Source organism: Bos grunniens, chromosome 11 (assembly GCF_055505025.1).
Source record: "Bos grunniens cultivar Pamir isolate PY7600 chromosome 11, Bosgru_T2T1.0, whole genome shotgun sequence".
Taxonomy (NCBI): Eukaryota; Metazoa; Chordata; class Mammalia; order Artiodactyla; family Bovidae; genus Bos; species Bos grunniens.
The window spans coordinates 2666760-2679320 of NC_141175.1; the positions used below are offsets into that span (position 1 = coordinate 2666760).

The 12561-nt window shown below is 65.8% G+C and overlaps 1 protein-coding gene across 8 annotated transcripts in view; it reads right to left on the reverse strand.

The window, feature by feature from the left end:
- The window catches only part of RXRA (retinoid X receptor alpha), a 92817-nt gene that overhangs the window by 11807 nt on the left and 68449 nt on the right, over nucleotides 1-12561 (reverse strand). For all 8 annotated transcript variants that reach the window (XM_086323396.1, XM_086323399.1, XM_086323400.1 and 5 more), the window contains exons 3-5: nucleotides 9229-9379; nucleotides 8599-8778; nucleotides 1697-1866 (exon numbers count right to left, since the gene is read on the reverse strand). In XM_086323396.1, the coding sequence (XP_086179522.1) occupies nucleotides 1697-1866; nucleotides 8599-8778; nucleotides 9229-9379 (501 nt within the window). The remainder of the gene's footprint in view (nucleotides 1-1696; nucleotides 1867-8598; nucleotides 8779-9228; nucleotides 9380-12561) is intronic.

The following is a 12561-nucleotide window of genomic DNA, read 5'->3' on the forward strand; positions in this document are numbered from 1 at the left end:
CTAGTGAGCTAGAGCCTGGGGCCAGGCTCCAGTCCTCAGGGACCTTGCTCCGAGCCCTTCCAGCCTACGGCTGGGAGGCCAAGCTTGACGGTGGGGGGTCCGGGGAGATGCACTGAGCGGGGCAGAAGGCATGGGGAAGACCAACGAGTCCTGGGCTGAAGCCCCAGAGGTCGGGCCTTCTCTAGTCACTAGCGGGAGCCCCCCTGAGCCCCCAAGGGGCCCAGAGCAGGCCCAGTGGAGTAGGCCAGGGCCTCGGAGGCAGGTGCCGGGTCATACCTAGTAAGCTGGGGGCAAAGGTTACCTGCACCAGAGGCGCGGGGCTGGCCTGGAGGGAGCGGGTTCCCCTGGGGGAGGAGCTTGAACTCTACCAGGCTCCATCCTCTGAGCCTCATTCCCACAAAAAGACAAAACAGGCCTCATTCAACAGCAGTTTCCTGAGCTCTGGCCCCTTGCCGGAGAGGGCGGAGCCTTCCCTGTCCTAGGAGGGGACCACGGGGCCCCCAGGCTGGGACCTGAGGCTCCCCCGGGGCAGACAGGTGTCCCTGGTCTGGGGGAAGGGGCTGAACGAGCCAGCCCCAGAGGGGGACCCAGGCCAATCCACCAGGAGCGGCCACAGGAGGGCAGAGCCCCACCAGCCAGCCCACCGGCCTGTCCCCTAAATCGCCCGCCTGTTCTGCATTCCCGGAGCGCGCAGAGGGCAGACTCGTTTCCTCCCAGATGGTGTCCTCACTGGACAAGAGTAAAACCTGGCAGACGGCTGTCGATCCCTGACTTTTCCTTCAGGGTTTCTGCTCAATCGTGAGGCCCTTGCGGCCACCCTGGCTCCCCACTGGGACTAGAGAAGCCATCAGGTGGGGTCGGGCCACAGACCAGAGGGACTGTTGAGGGTCAAACCGGCGGCGGGTGGGGTGGTCACTGCACACAAGAGGCAACACGGCGGGGCAGCCAGCGTAGGGGTCTGAGAGGGGCTGCAGCCTGGGGCGCTCCGTCGCAGGGGGACAAGGAAGCAGGGTGTCCTGAGACTGCAGGCAGGATGCGACCCCCACGCTCTGAGACTGGGGGGCCGTGAACAAGCACCTACGGGACGGCGGGGTCCTGTCCCTGACCGCATCCGGGCACGGGGGACCGTCCGACGGCCAGGATGGAGAACGAACCACCACACTCGCCGCGCCGTGACCCCCAAGCGTCAAGGGCGCCGAGCCCCCGTGAAGGGGGAACAAGGCAGTCGAGAGGGAAAGGGCTCCCCAAGGAAGGCACACTTGGCAAGGCTGAAGCCGGAGGAGGAACGGTGGAGACCACACGAGCAAGGGCCCTGGGGCGGGAGTGGGCGGGGCGTCCGGGCCACGTGAGGCAGGGACAGAACGGAGGGGAGAAGCCAGGGGGACCCCAGGGCCGCCCTGAACCCACACGGGAGACACAGATCATGCTGACACCTAGTGCTGCCCACAGGCCTGGCTGCACGATGGGCCAGAGGTAACAGGAAGCTGGAAGGGAGCTGTAAAGTCCTGGGCTTTGAGCCCAACAACAGAAAACTCGCCCACCTGACTGGCAGCAGAGCCTCACGGAGGGGCAGGGGCACGGGGGGTGACAGGGTCCCCCTCCAGGCGGGGGTGTGATGACAGGGCCCCCTCCCAGGTGTGCTCCCAGGGCCTCCGTCCCCAGAGCAGAGCAGATGGACGTGGGCGGGGGCGCTCACCGAGCTGGGGTTCAGCCCCACGTTCGCCTCCACGTAGGTCTCGGTCTTGGGCTCGACGGCCAGCTCGGCCTCCAGGATCTTCTCCACTGGCATGTCCTCGTTGGCGCTGCTGCTGGACTCCACCTCGCTCTCGCCCCGGTCCTTGCCCCGCTGCCGCTCCTCCTGCACGGCTGAGGCGGGGTAGGGGGTCACTGGTCAGCCCGCAGCTCCCGCGGCAGCCTCTGCCCCCGGGGCCCAAGCAGCGCGTCCGCCAGCCAGCCAGGGCCAGGGAGAGTGAGGCTGCTCGGGGCCGGCCAGACCGCAGCCCCGTCTCTGCCCCAAGCCCGGCCTCCCGCTCCCAGGGGGACTGTGCACTCTGAGAACAGAGCGCGCCGCCTCTCGCTAATTCATTCAACCACGGTTCACACCAGGACCACCCAGGGCCAAGGCAGACAGGGCCCCGCTCTCAGGAAGCCAACAGCTCAGCAGGGATCCCGAAGTGGAGTGAGAAGGGCTTTCATGGGCTATGGACGTAGGCACAGCCAGGATGGCTTCCCGGAAGAAGCGGCAACGCAGTTGAAGAGACAGAAAGGCAGGGACGGCAGCTCAGGCAGGGGCGGGGCATGCGCCGAGGCAGAGGGGGTGTCCAGCATGAGGCTGGAGGACTGGGCAGACGGGGGCAGCCTAGTCTCTGGGAACCAGGAAGAGAGGGAAGGGTTTATTTCAACACGCACCTAGGAGACCCACGCGGAGGAAGGCCGAGGGGACCAGGCACCCCACGCTGGGCGTTCACAGACCCTCGATCTCAGAGCCCACGTAGCTCAGGCTGCCCTCTCCTAAGAGGCGCTGAGACCTCCCTGAGGTCACCCCGCAGGCCAGTGGGACACTGAGCCACAGCCCAGCTGTGGACCCCACCCAGAGCCCTGCAAAGCCCCAAGGGGCTCCTGCCGTGTCCTGGGCTGACCCCACCACCCCACCTCTACTGGGGACAGCAAGGACCCCGGGCCAGAGCAGCAGGAGGAGTCCACAGCGGGCAGAAGCCTAGTCCAAGGCCAGAGGGGCTGCCACAGAGCCCAGCACCCTCGCAGCGGAGCCCCGGGCGTATTGGGCAGAGCCCCACGGATGGCCAGACACCCCTGAGAGACAGCAGCGGCACCAGGATGGGGCAGCACCCCCCGCCCGCCAAGCCCCCCAGGCCCACCCTCCCGTGGTCCTGCCCTGCTGAGCCAGAGCAGGTCCAGGCATCCCCTTGACACCCCAGGTGCCCTCAGCGCCCACCTCAGACAGAGCTTCGCAGGGCCCCTGGGGACCCCAGCACAGAGGGGAGCTTGTGCAAGCCCACTCCCGGGGGCCGTGGTGCACACACGGCCGCCGTGCTGTGCGGAAGGGCCCGCTTGCAGCCCCTCAACCCAGGGGCCAGGGGAGCCTCCGTTCTCCGAGCCTGGGGGCGTGAGGGCTCCGCTCTGGGGCTCCCTGGGGTCCCCGGGCTCCACACAGCTTCATAACAGCCCACGTCAACCCCTCTCCACCACGCCGGCCCCACCAACGACCGTTCAGAGACGCCGGGACCCAGCGGTGCCCTTCTCTGGGCCATGGGGCGTCCTGAGGGCCAGCCCGACCTCCTTCCTGCCTCCATAGACGGCTGCTCACAGCTGCCCCCCGCCAGGGGCTTCGCTCTCCGAGCCCAAATGTTGACTCAAGTGAGGGACTTTCCGTTGGTGCAGCCGGACTCCAGACAGGCCGGCCTACGCTGCGGACCGTACCAGCTGGGCCACGGAGCCAGGCAGAAGGCTTCGGGCCAGAGCTTTTGCAAGCCTGGCGCTTCTGCAAAGTCTGACAGCTGGTGGGGCTGGGTGGGAAGCTCAAGCTGGCTGGCCTGGTCCCCGCTACCCCCACCCACAGCGGATGCTGGGCTGGGCCGGGCACCTCCTCAGGTCACCATCTGTGCAGGAGACTGGGTCACAGGCCAGAAGGGTGGACCCAGAGCGAGGCAGCCACACGGGCCCATCTGGACCACAGCCAAGTGATGGGAACGCAGAACCCTGGCGAGCAGTGTCCCTGAGACCCTGAGAGTGGGGTCCCTGGGGTCTGTGCTCTAGACAGAGCTGAGAGGCCCGTTTTACCAAGTGGGGAAACTGAGGCCCAGAGCACCCCTCATGGCTGAGCCCTCAGGAGAGCAGGCAGCTCAGGAGTCAGACCTGCTCTGCCCCGGGTGAGCCCCAAGCCTCTCTAGGCCCCAGCACCGCCCCCCACCTGCAGTGAGACTGACGACACCCGCCTCCCGGGCGTCCACAGGCACTGTCCTCCATCTGCTCGTGACTCCCACCCCCACGCCCCCCACGCCATGGCCCAGTTACAGGGATGCCCGCACTCAAGACGGCCCTGGGCGCAGGGGTGCCGACCGGGGGGCCTTGGGTGTGGGGCGGGGGTGCAGAATTAAGTAGCAAAGCTCTGTGAGCACTATAAATATTACGGTTTTACTTATAGACAGTGGCGGGAGCGGGGTGGCTAGGATTCTTGCTGGACCAGGTCAGCCGTCGTTTGCACGTGGTCGTATGTGACTGACATCTAGCTGGCGGGAGGCCTCAGGCAGGAGGGGCGGCTAAGACAGGGCCTTGTCCTCCTCCCAGCCCAGGGTGGGGGCGGGGGGCTGCACGGCGGAGGGTGGGGGGACGTTGCCATGAGAGCAGAGCTGGCAGGCCCGCTGCTGGGATCCCCAGGAAAACCCCGGGGCCAGCGCTCCCCAGCAGTCAAGCCAGCGCCTGGAGGGGCACTAAACACCCCAACACGGCCAGGGTCCCCGCAGTCAGCGACTCCGGCCTGGGACCCCTCTCTGGCACGGTGCTTGCTGCCAGCCCCCTGGGGAGCTGAGAGGTGGGAGGGGGCGTCCGGGTAGGGGAACTCAGGCCTGCTGCCTCCTTTGCTTTGGGCACTTCCCCTGTCCCTTGCAGGACCCGAGGGGCAGGAAGGACGGGATTTCACCAGCGGCCCTGGCCTGGCTGCCCCTTCTCAAGGGCAGAGGGGGCGTCCCTGCCAGAGGCCACAGGGCAAGTTAGGTGCCTCCAGCTCAGAGGACCCGGCCCTCCGTTCCCTCAGTCTGCACACGAGAACGGTTATGTGCATACAATCACACATGCACACAGGCTCACACCCACACATGCACACCAGCACTCACACAGACTCACACGCACACACACACACATGCACACACACACACATGTGCACACAGGCTCACACACAGACGCGCACAGGCCTACACCCACGCACCCACACCAGCACTCACAGACTCACATGCACACTCGCAGACACACCCACACGTGCACACAGGCTCACATGCACACCAGCACACATGTGCACACACAGATGCACACACTCACACCCACACATTCACACCAGCATTCACACAGACTCACGTGCACTCACACACAGACGCACAGGCACACACAGATGCACACACACACGCACCCATCTTGTGGCCACCAGTCGCTCGCCCGCCCCCCACGCCCCCCACCACATCCCTCCCTTGGGGGAGCCTGCCAACACCCCCATGCACAGGTGAGGACACCGAGGCTGGGAGAAGCGAGGCCACGCGCCCCGGGGACAGGGGGGTGGGGGCCCGCCTGCACACGCACGTGTGCACACACACACCAGGACCGTGTCCACACCCGTCGCTCGGAGCCAGCAGACGGACACAGGCAGGAAGCGGGGAGAGGCCTTCCCGAGGGAGGGGCGAGCAGGGGGGCGGGACAGCGGGGTGGCCCCTGCAGCCTGGCGCTCTCACCCCAGATGGGGGCCGCGTCGCCCTCTCAGGCCGCGAAGCCCCGCGCACTGGCCTGTGCCCTCTTCAGACGGGAGCGCCCACAGGCCCCCGAGGGCGGCCGCATGCCCAGCGGACAGGCCTAGCCCAGCCGGGGAGGCCTAGCCCGCGGGCACTTCCCACCCAGGGCCCCGGCCCCGCGGGCCTGACACGCAGCCGTCACCTCCCACGTCACTTGCTAGCCAGCCCTCCCTGCGGTCAGCCAGTCAGGTGCCAGCCCCGAGCCTGCGTCCCCACTGCACCAGAAGCAACCAGAAGCCTCTCACATGGGTCGTGTCGTGCGGGGCCGGCTGGCATGGCTGCCCACCACGGGGCAGCACCTAGGAGGGCTCGGGCTGGCCCTGGGGGCCTACAGCCTACACGCTCCTGGACAAGGCTAGGGTGGCACGCTGGGCCCCCATCGCAGGGCACTGCACTGCCCCAAGTCATGCTGCCAAAGCCCTGCCCCCGCTGGGGAGCCCTCCTGGCAGGGCTCACACCCCGGGGTGGGGGCAGAGAGGAAGGAGCCTGGCGTGCACCTTGCTGACCCACAGAGCCCTCTGCAGGGCCGGCACCGTGGCCACGCGGGGTCTACCACTCACCCCTCTGGAGGGCAAGGCGGTGGGGCTGCCCCTGCAGCTGCGGGGGGCCAGACAGCGCTGCACTGGCGGGCAGACGGAGCCGCCTCCCACCGCCCCGTGGCTCTCGGGCCAGCGAAGAGTTTAACGTTGTGCTGGGAGCACGAGGGGGCCATGTAGGAGGGTTTTTACTGCCTGCTCGTGACTTATAAATCCAGCAGGAGGCGAGGGGAGGTGGGTCCTGATGGAATCAGGTATTTATCTAATGGCCCATAAATCAGGCCTCGAGGGCCGCGGTGCCTCAGGACGGCGCCCAACGCTCCAGACTCATGCATCAGATGGAGAGCGCGGGCATACGGACCTGCAGGCTCGGCCCCCAAGGCCTCTTCCCTGCCCCCGAGCCCCGCTCCCTGGCCACCAGGCCCGCTCCCTACCCCCGAGGCCTCCTCCCTCCCTGGGGGGCGGGGGGTGTGTGGACAGTCATGGCACCATGGGTGGGTGAGTGTATGTGACCAGCAGGGACCCCACAGAGGCTCCGGGCACAGCAGGCGCCCCTAACAGCCACTAGTGGGCAAGCACAGGGGGTCAGAGCCGCTGACCCCCCAGACCCGAGACTGCAGCTCCACTGGGACAGGAGACGCTGTCTCCACTCTCCCCAGACCTTGGGGCGACAGCTCACTGGGGGTCCCCCAGGCCCACAAGTGGAAAGCTTGAGAGGGCCTTAGGAGAGGGTCAGTGTTTACTGGACTGGACAGCTCTGGGAACCTATGTTCGGTCACTCTGTGGGGCCCCCAGGTCTCAGCCTCTGCACATGCTGTCCCCGCCATCCAGACACGTGGTCTGCTGAACACCCCTCCACTCTTCAGGGGTCAGCTGGACACCTGTCCACCAAGTGCTGCCCAATGCCCACAGCAGGGCCGGGGCCTCCTCTGGGTTCCCACAGGCCCCAGGCTTCCCTGAAGGTCACACTGACCACTCCCAGGGGGCCCTTCCTGGCTGTGTGATGGTTACTTTCAATGGACAGATGACCACGGCTCGCTGACCCAAACCAAAGTGCAGAGGGATCTGCCCACCACGTGCTTGCCCCCTGCCCAAGTTTCCATCCTTCAGGAACAACACTGCACTCACCACCTCCAGGAAGCCCACCCTGACTACATGGGGCAGCCAGAGGAACTGGGGCCGGACACAGGCCTCCCCACACCAGGCACACGCTTCCTCTGGCCTCCTGCTGGCCTTGAGGAAGAAGGTCAGCACTGGAAGCCAGGGCCCGGTTCCAGCCCAACATGTGACCATGGCCGAGCCCCAGACCCTCTGGGCCTCAGCCTCTCCACCCGCACACAGAAAGGGGGGCCAATGTCTCTATGGAACATGCGCCCTCATCAGGAAGGCTGGGTGGGCAGACCAAGGCCCAGGCCGGCCCCCCAGCTCACGCTGGAGCCCAGGAGGCGCCGCTCTACAGGGTCCATGGGCACACTGCCCCTCGCCAGCGCCGAGACTCCCAGCCCATCACTGCCTCTCAGCCTCAAGGCACAGATCCTGCAGGACCACTGGCCCAGCTGAGGTCTCGGGTTGTCAGCAAGAAGGCCTGGGGCCCAGGAGATAAACGAAGGAGATGGAGATTGCAGACTCCACAAGAGGGCAGTCCCCAGTGACGAGACAGCCGCCCGGCTCCCCCATGGAACCGTGTGGGGGAAGGTGCATACACACCAGCCTGTGGGGACCATGGAGCAGAAACAGTGCAGGAGGGACATGCAGACCCTCAGCCCAGAGACAGACCCTCCCAGCCAGGAGCCCCCAAGCCTGGGCCAGGGAAACCAAGGCCCACAGATAGCAAGGGGCTGTGAGGAGCCTGCCCCAGGCCCAGGCCCTGGCCAGCGGGACAGCGGGACAGTTTCAGCGACCCCCTGGGAGCAGCCTTCCATGTTCCCTGCCCCACCGCCCGACACACACCTGCTGTCAACGAAACCCGGACCCAGTCCCAAGGCCGAGAGGCCTGCAGCCCAAGTCTCTCTACTGTGAGGATCTGGGTCGCGAGGCACCCCCGCCCCATCTGCGGGAGGAAGCAGAGCCCAGGACAACCCAGCGCCCAGAATGCTTCCGTTGTCCTGATGGTCTCCAGAGCTCCTTACCCGTGCCCCCCCAGCCCCAGGTCTCCTGGACCATCCTACTGAGCAGCAACAAGCAGGCCCCAGGACTGGCCTGTACACTCCCTGGGGTTCGTTCCAGGTGGAGCCCCCACCTCCCACCACAGCCCCCCGAGAGCCCACATGATCAGCAGGGCCCACCAGGACCTTGGAGAGGTTCTGATGGATGCCTGTCGCCAGTGGGGCTGGGAGCTGCCAGCAGGCAGGATCAAGGGTGTCCCTCCTGTAACCCCAGAGCCTGGTGCGAAGCTGGTGCTCAGACAAGTCAGTGAGTGAGAGACCCCAGCCTCCAGGGATGTGTGCCAACGCAGCAGCAGTGGAGGCCTCTAGAGGGAGTGAGAGCCCCGTCATCAGAAGTATGCAAAGGAGCTGTGAGCAGGGAGGGCCTCGCACCCGCACGCCTACCTTCGCGCTTCATGCCCATGGCCAGGCACTTCTGGTAGCGGCAGTACTGGCAGCGGTTGCGCTGCCGCTTGTCAATCAGGCAGTCCTTGTTGTCCCGGCAGGTGTAGGTCAGGTCCTTGCGCACCGTCCGCTTGAAGAAGCCCTTGCAGCCCTCGCAGCTGTACACCCCGTAGTGCTTGCCTGCGGGCGGGGCGGCCGTGAGCGCCATGCGCGGCCTGGATGAGGGGCGCGCGGACTCGGACACAGGGCCCTCGCCCTCTCCAGGTCCGGGCCGGCGCCCCAAAGGGCTCAGCCGGCCTGCCAGCGGGGCTGCTGGGTTCGGGGGGAGGCGTGCGAGGGGCCCTTGGCCCCGGGCACAGCACAGCGGCTCCCTGGCCCGCGTCTCCACTGGAGCCACCCGCCCCGCTCCCCAGCCACCATCTCCTGGACTTGGAAGAGCTAAGATGTCCAGGCTGGGAGCTCCGGTGGCCCCTCGCTGGCAAGGCCGGGCTCCTGCCACCCCCCACCCCAGCACCAGCACGGGTCCTGCAGCCCCGCCCCGCCCGGGGTGGTCCTGCAGCCCCGCCCCGCCCCGCCCCGCCCCTCCGGGGGGTCCGGCAGCCCCGCTCCGCCCCGCCCTCGGAGGCCCACCTGAGGAGCGGTCCCCGCAGATGGCACAGATGTGCTTGGTGAAGGACGCCATGTTCCCTGAGGGGTGGGCCGGCACTTTGAGGACACCATTGAGGCCCAGTGGGGGCTTGATGTCCTCGCTGCTGCTCACGGGGTTCATGGGCGAGCTGAGCTGCGGAGGGAAAGCGGGGTCGGCCCTGGCAGGCGCTGCGGGGCATCCGCGGGGCAAAGAAGGCGCTGCCACGCCCCCCTCCACGGAGAGAGAAACCGGGGCTCGGAGGGGGCCTCGCCCACCCCCAGCCCGGTGGCCCGGCAGGCCCAGCCCCACGGAGCCCGGCAGGATGTCCACCCCATCGGCCTGGCCAGGCTGGAGGAGGCCGTCCTGCCCCCAGAGCCCCAGCTCCCAAGGAACCCCAGGCTCATAGGACCCGGCTCCCACCCCTGCCCCTCGTCCGCCTAAGTGAGAACTGCCTGCCACCCCCGGGTGCTGCCCCCAGCGGTCAGCCAGAGCTCTGGGACCCGCTGGTGTGGCGGGCGCTTTAGGGACCCCAACCCATGGATGGGCACCGAAACCTGACCCCAGAGAGGAGGGAGGGGAGAGGGAGGAGACAGGACCCCTACACACACACACAGACACACACCCTCACACACACACAGACACACCAAATACACAGACACACAGACACACACAAACCTCACACACACACACACACATTCTCACACACACACACACAATCCTCAAACACACACACACACACACGGACACACACACACACACACACGGCATGGTGGTGGACTCAGATCCTGCAACCCGAGGAGAGAGGGAGGAAACAGCACCCCTACACACACACACATCCTCCGCCATCACACATCCTCACACACACCTCACACACACATCCTCCGCCATCTCACACACACACACAATCCTCACACACTCACCTCACACACACATACACAACCTCCACCATCACACACACAATCCTCGCAAACACATCCTCCGCCATCTCACACACACACACCTCACACACACACCTCTCACACACACACATCCTCCATCACACACACACACACACACACACAATCCTCACACACACACCTCACACATACATCCTCCGCCATCACACACACACACACACAATCCTCACACACAACCTCACACACACCTCACACACACACCTTTCACACACACCTCTCACACACACACATCCTCCATCACACACACACACACACAATCCTCACACACACACGTATCCTCACACACACACCTCACACACATCCTCTGCCATCACACACACACACACACACACAATCCTCACACACACACACCTCACACACACCTCATACCTCACACACACACCTTTCACACACACCTCTCACACACACACATCCTCCATCATACACACACACACACACACAATCCTCACACACACACATATCCTCACACACACACCTCACACACACATCCTCCGCCATCACACACACACACACAAATCCTCACACACACTTCACACACACAACCTCACACACACACCTCTCACACACACACATCCTCCATCACACACACACACACACAATCCTCACACACACACACTCTCACACACACACATCCTCCATCACACACACACACACAATCCTCACACACACACACATATCCTCACACACACACCTCTCACACACACACATCCTCCATCACACACACACACACACACATATCCTCACACACACACCTCTCACACACACACATCCTCCATCACACACACACACACAATCCTCACACACACACACACCCTCCGCCCCTCCCGCCATCACGCACACACACACACACACACAATCCTTACACACACACACACACACACACACACACATCCTCACCCACACACACACCCCCTCCGCCCCTCCCGCCATCCTGACGCTGCGCCAGGAGGAAGCGTGGGAAACTCACCGGTCACCGTGGCAACAGCTGCCGCGGCAGTGACACAGCAGTTTTGGTTCCGCTGCGCCCACCCCAGCTCTCCCCTCAGCGCCCAGGGCCCAGGGGTGCTTCCCACCACACCCTGCAAGCCAGCCGCACCCCACAGGCGCCAGGGCGCCAGCCGGCAGCCCCCCAGCACCCTCACTTCTGCAAAGCCCTGACCGAGGCGGAAGTCAGGTCCTGCAGCTCTTCTGGACGGACCGCAGCCGCCGCGCTGCCCCCGGGTCTCCCCGGGCTGGGCTCCTCCTGCACATGGGAGCCTCACCCCCTTCCCTCCCTGTGGGCCCCGATTCCCATCCCCCTCCTCCCAGGACAGGAGGAGCTGGTGCTCAGCGTGCACAGAGCACTCGCTGAGCACCTGCAGGGGCTCTTCCAGCCCTGGACGTCTGGGCTCGCCTGCCCAGGTGGCCACCTGGTTTCTTGAGGACGCTGAAGCCCATGGGACTCAGGGGGCTGCAGGGAGGCCGGGAGGCCAGCTCCGGCCATGTGGGGCTGTCAGGACCCAAGGGGAGGGGTGAGGGGTGTCCAGAGAACCCCACTGCCTCCAAGAATACCCCCCACCCCCCAGCACAGTCCGCAGGCTTCAGGAGCATCTCCCAGAAGACGGTCAACTCAGCGGGGGCCTCGGCTATTTGCCGAGTGCCATCGGGCTGCACCCCATGGGAAGCCCTGAGTGAGCGGGGAGAGCCGCCCACCCACCTCCAGAGTGGATGCAGCGGCCAGCCAGGGGCACACGGCTTTAAGGGGTGATGCAGGTGTGAGCTCGGGCCTCTGGGAGTCTGAGGGACTCCCTGCATGCTGCAGAAAGGGTGTCCAGGGCCCCAGGAACAGGCCAGCCCAGAGCCGCGAGACCATCCACCGAGCACCCGGCCAGGCACCCAAGGCCACGGAGAACACCCCCTGCCCAGCCCGTGGGGCACGCCAGGAGGTGGGGGGGTCGGCCACAGCTGACCATGAGGGTTCTGCCTCCTCCGTTCCCTGAGTGACTTTGGGGGAATTATCTAACCGCCCTGGGCCTGAGGCTTCTTGTGTAAAAACCGGATAAACAGGAGTGTCTCCGTCCGAAAGTCGCCGTTGGGATGACAGAGCAACCTGGGGGCCGCGCGGACAGCAGAGCTCCTGAACCCAGCTCAGGGCACAGCAAGCAGCCTCTGCAGGACTACTGGGGCCTCCGGGGGCCAGCCCCAGGCCGGCTGGGCCGCAGAGGACGGAAGGCAGCTCCCAGCCAGAGGGGGCCGCCAAGCACATGCTTGGAGAAGGGCACACCAAAGGACTGCTGGGAAAAGGGCAGGAGACTGGGGTGGCCGGGGTGGCCAGTCAGCAGCAGAGGCCAAGGGAGGCCCCCAGGGGCCCTGAGGACACTGTGTGGGCCAGAGGCTGGG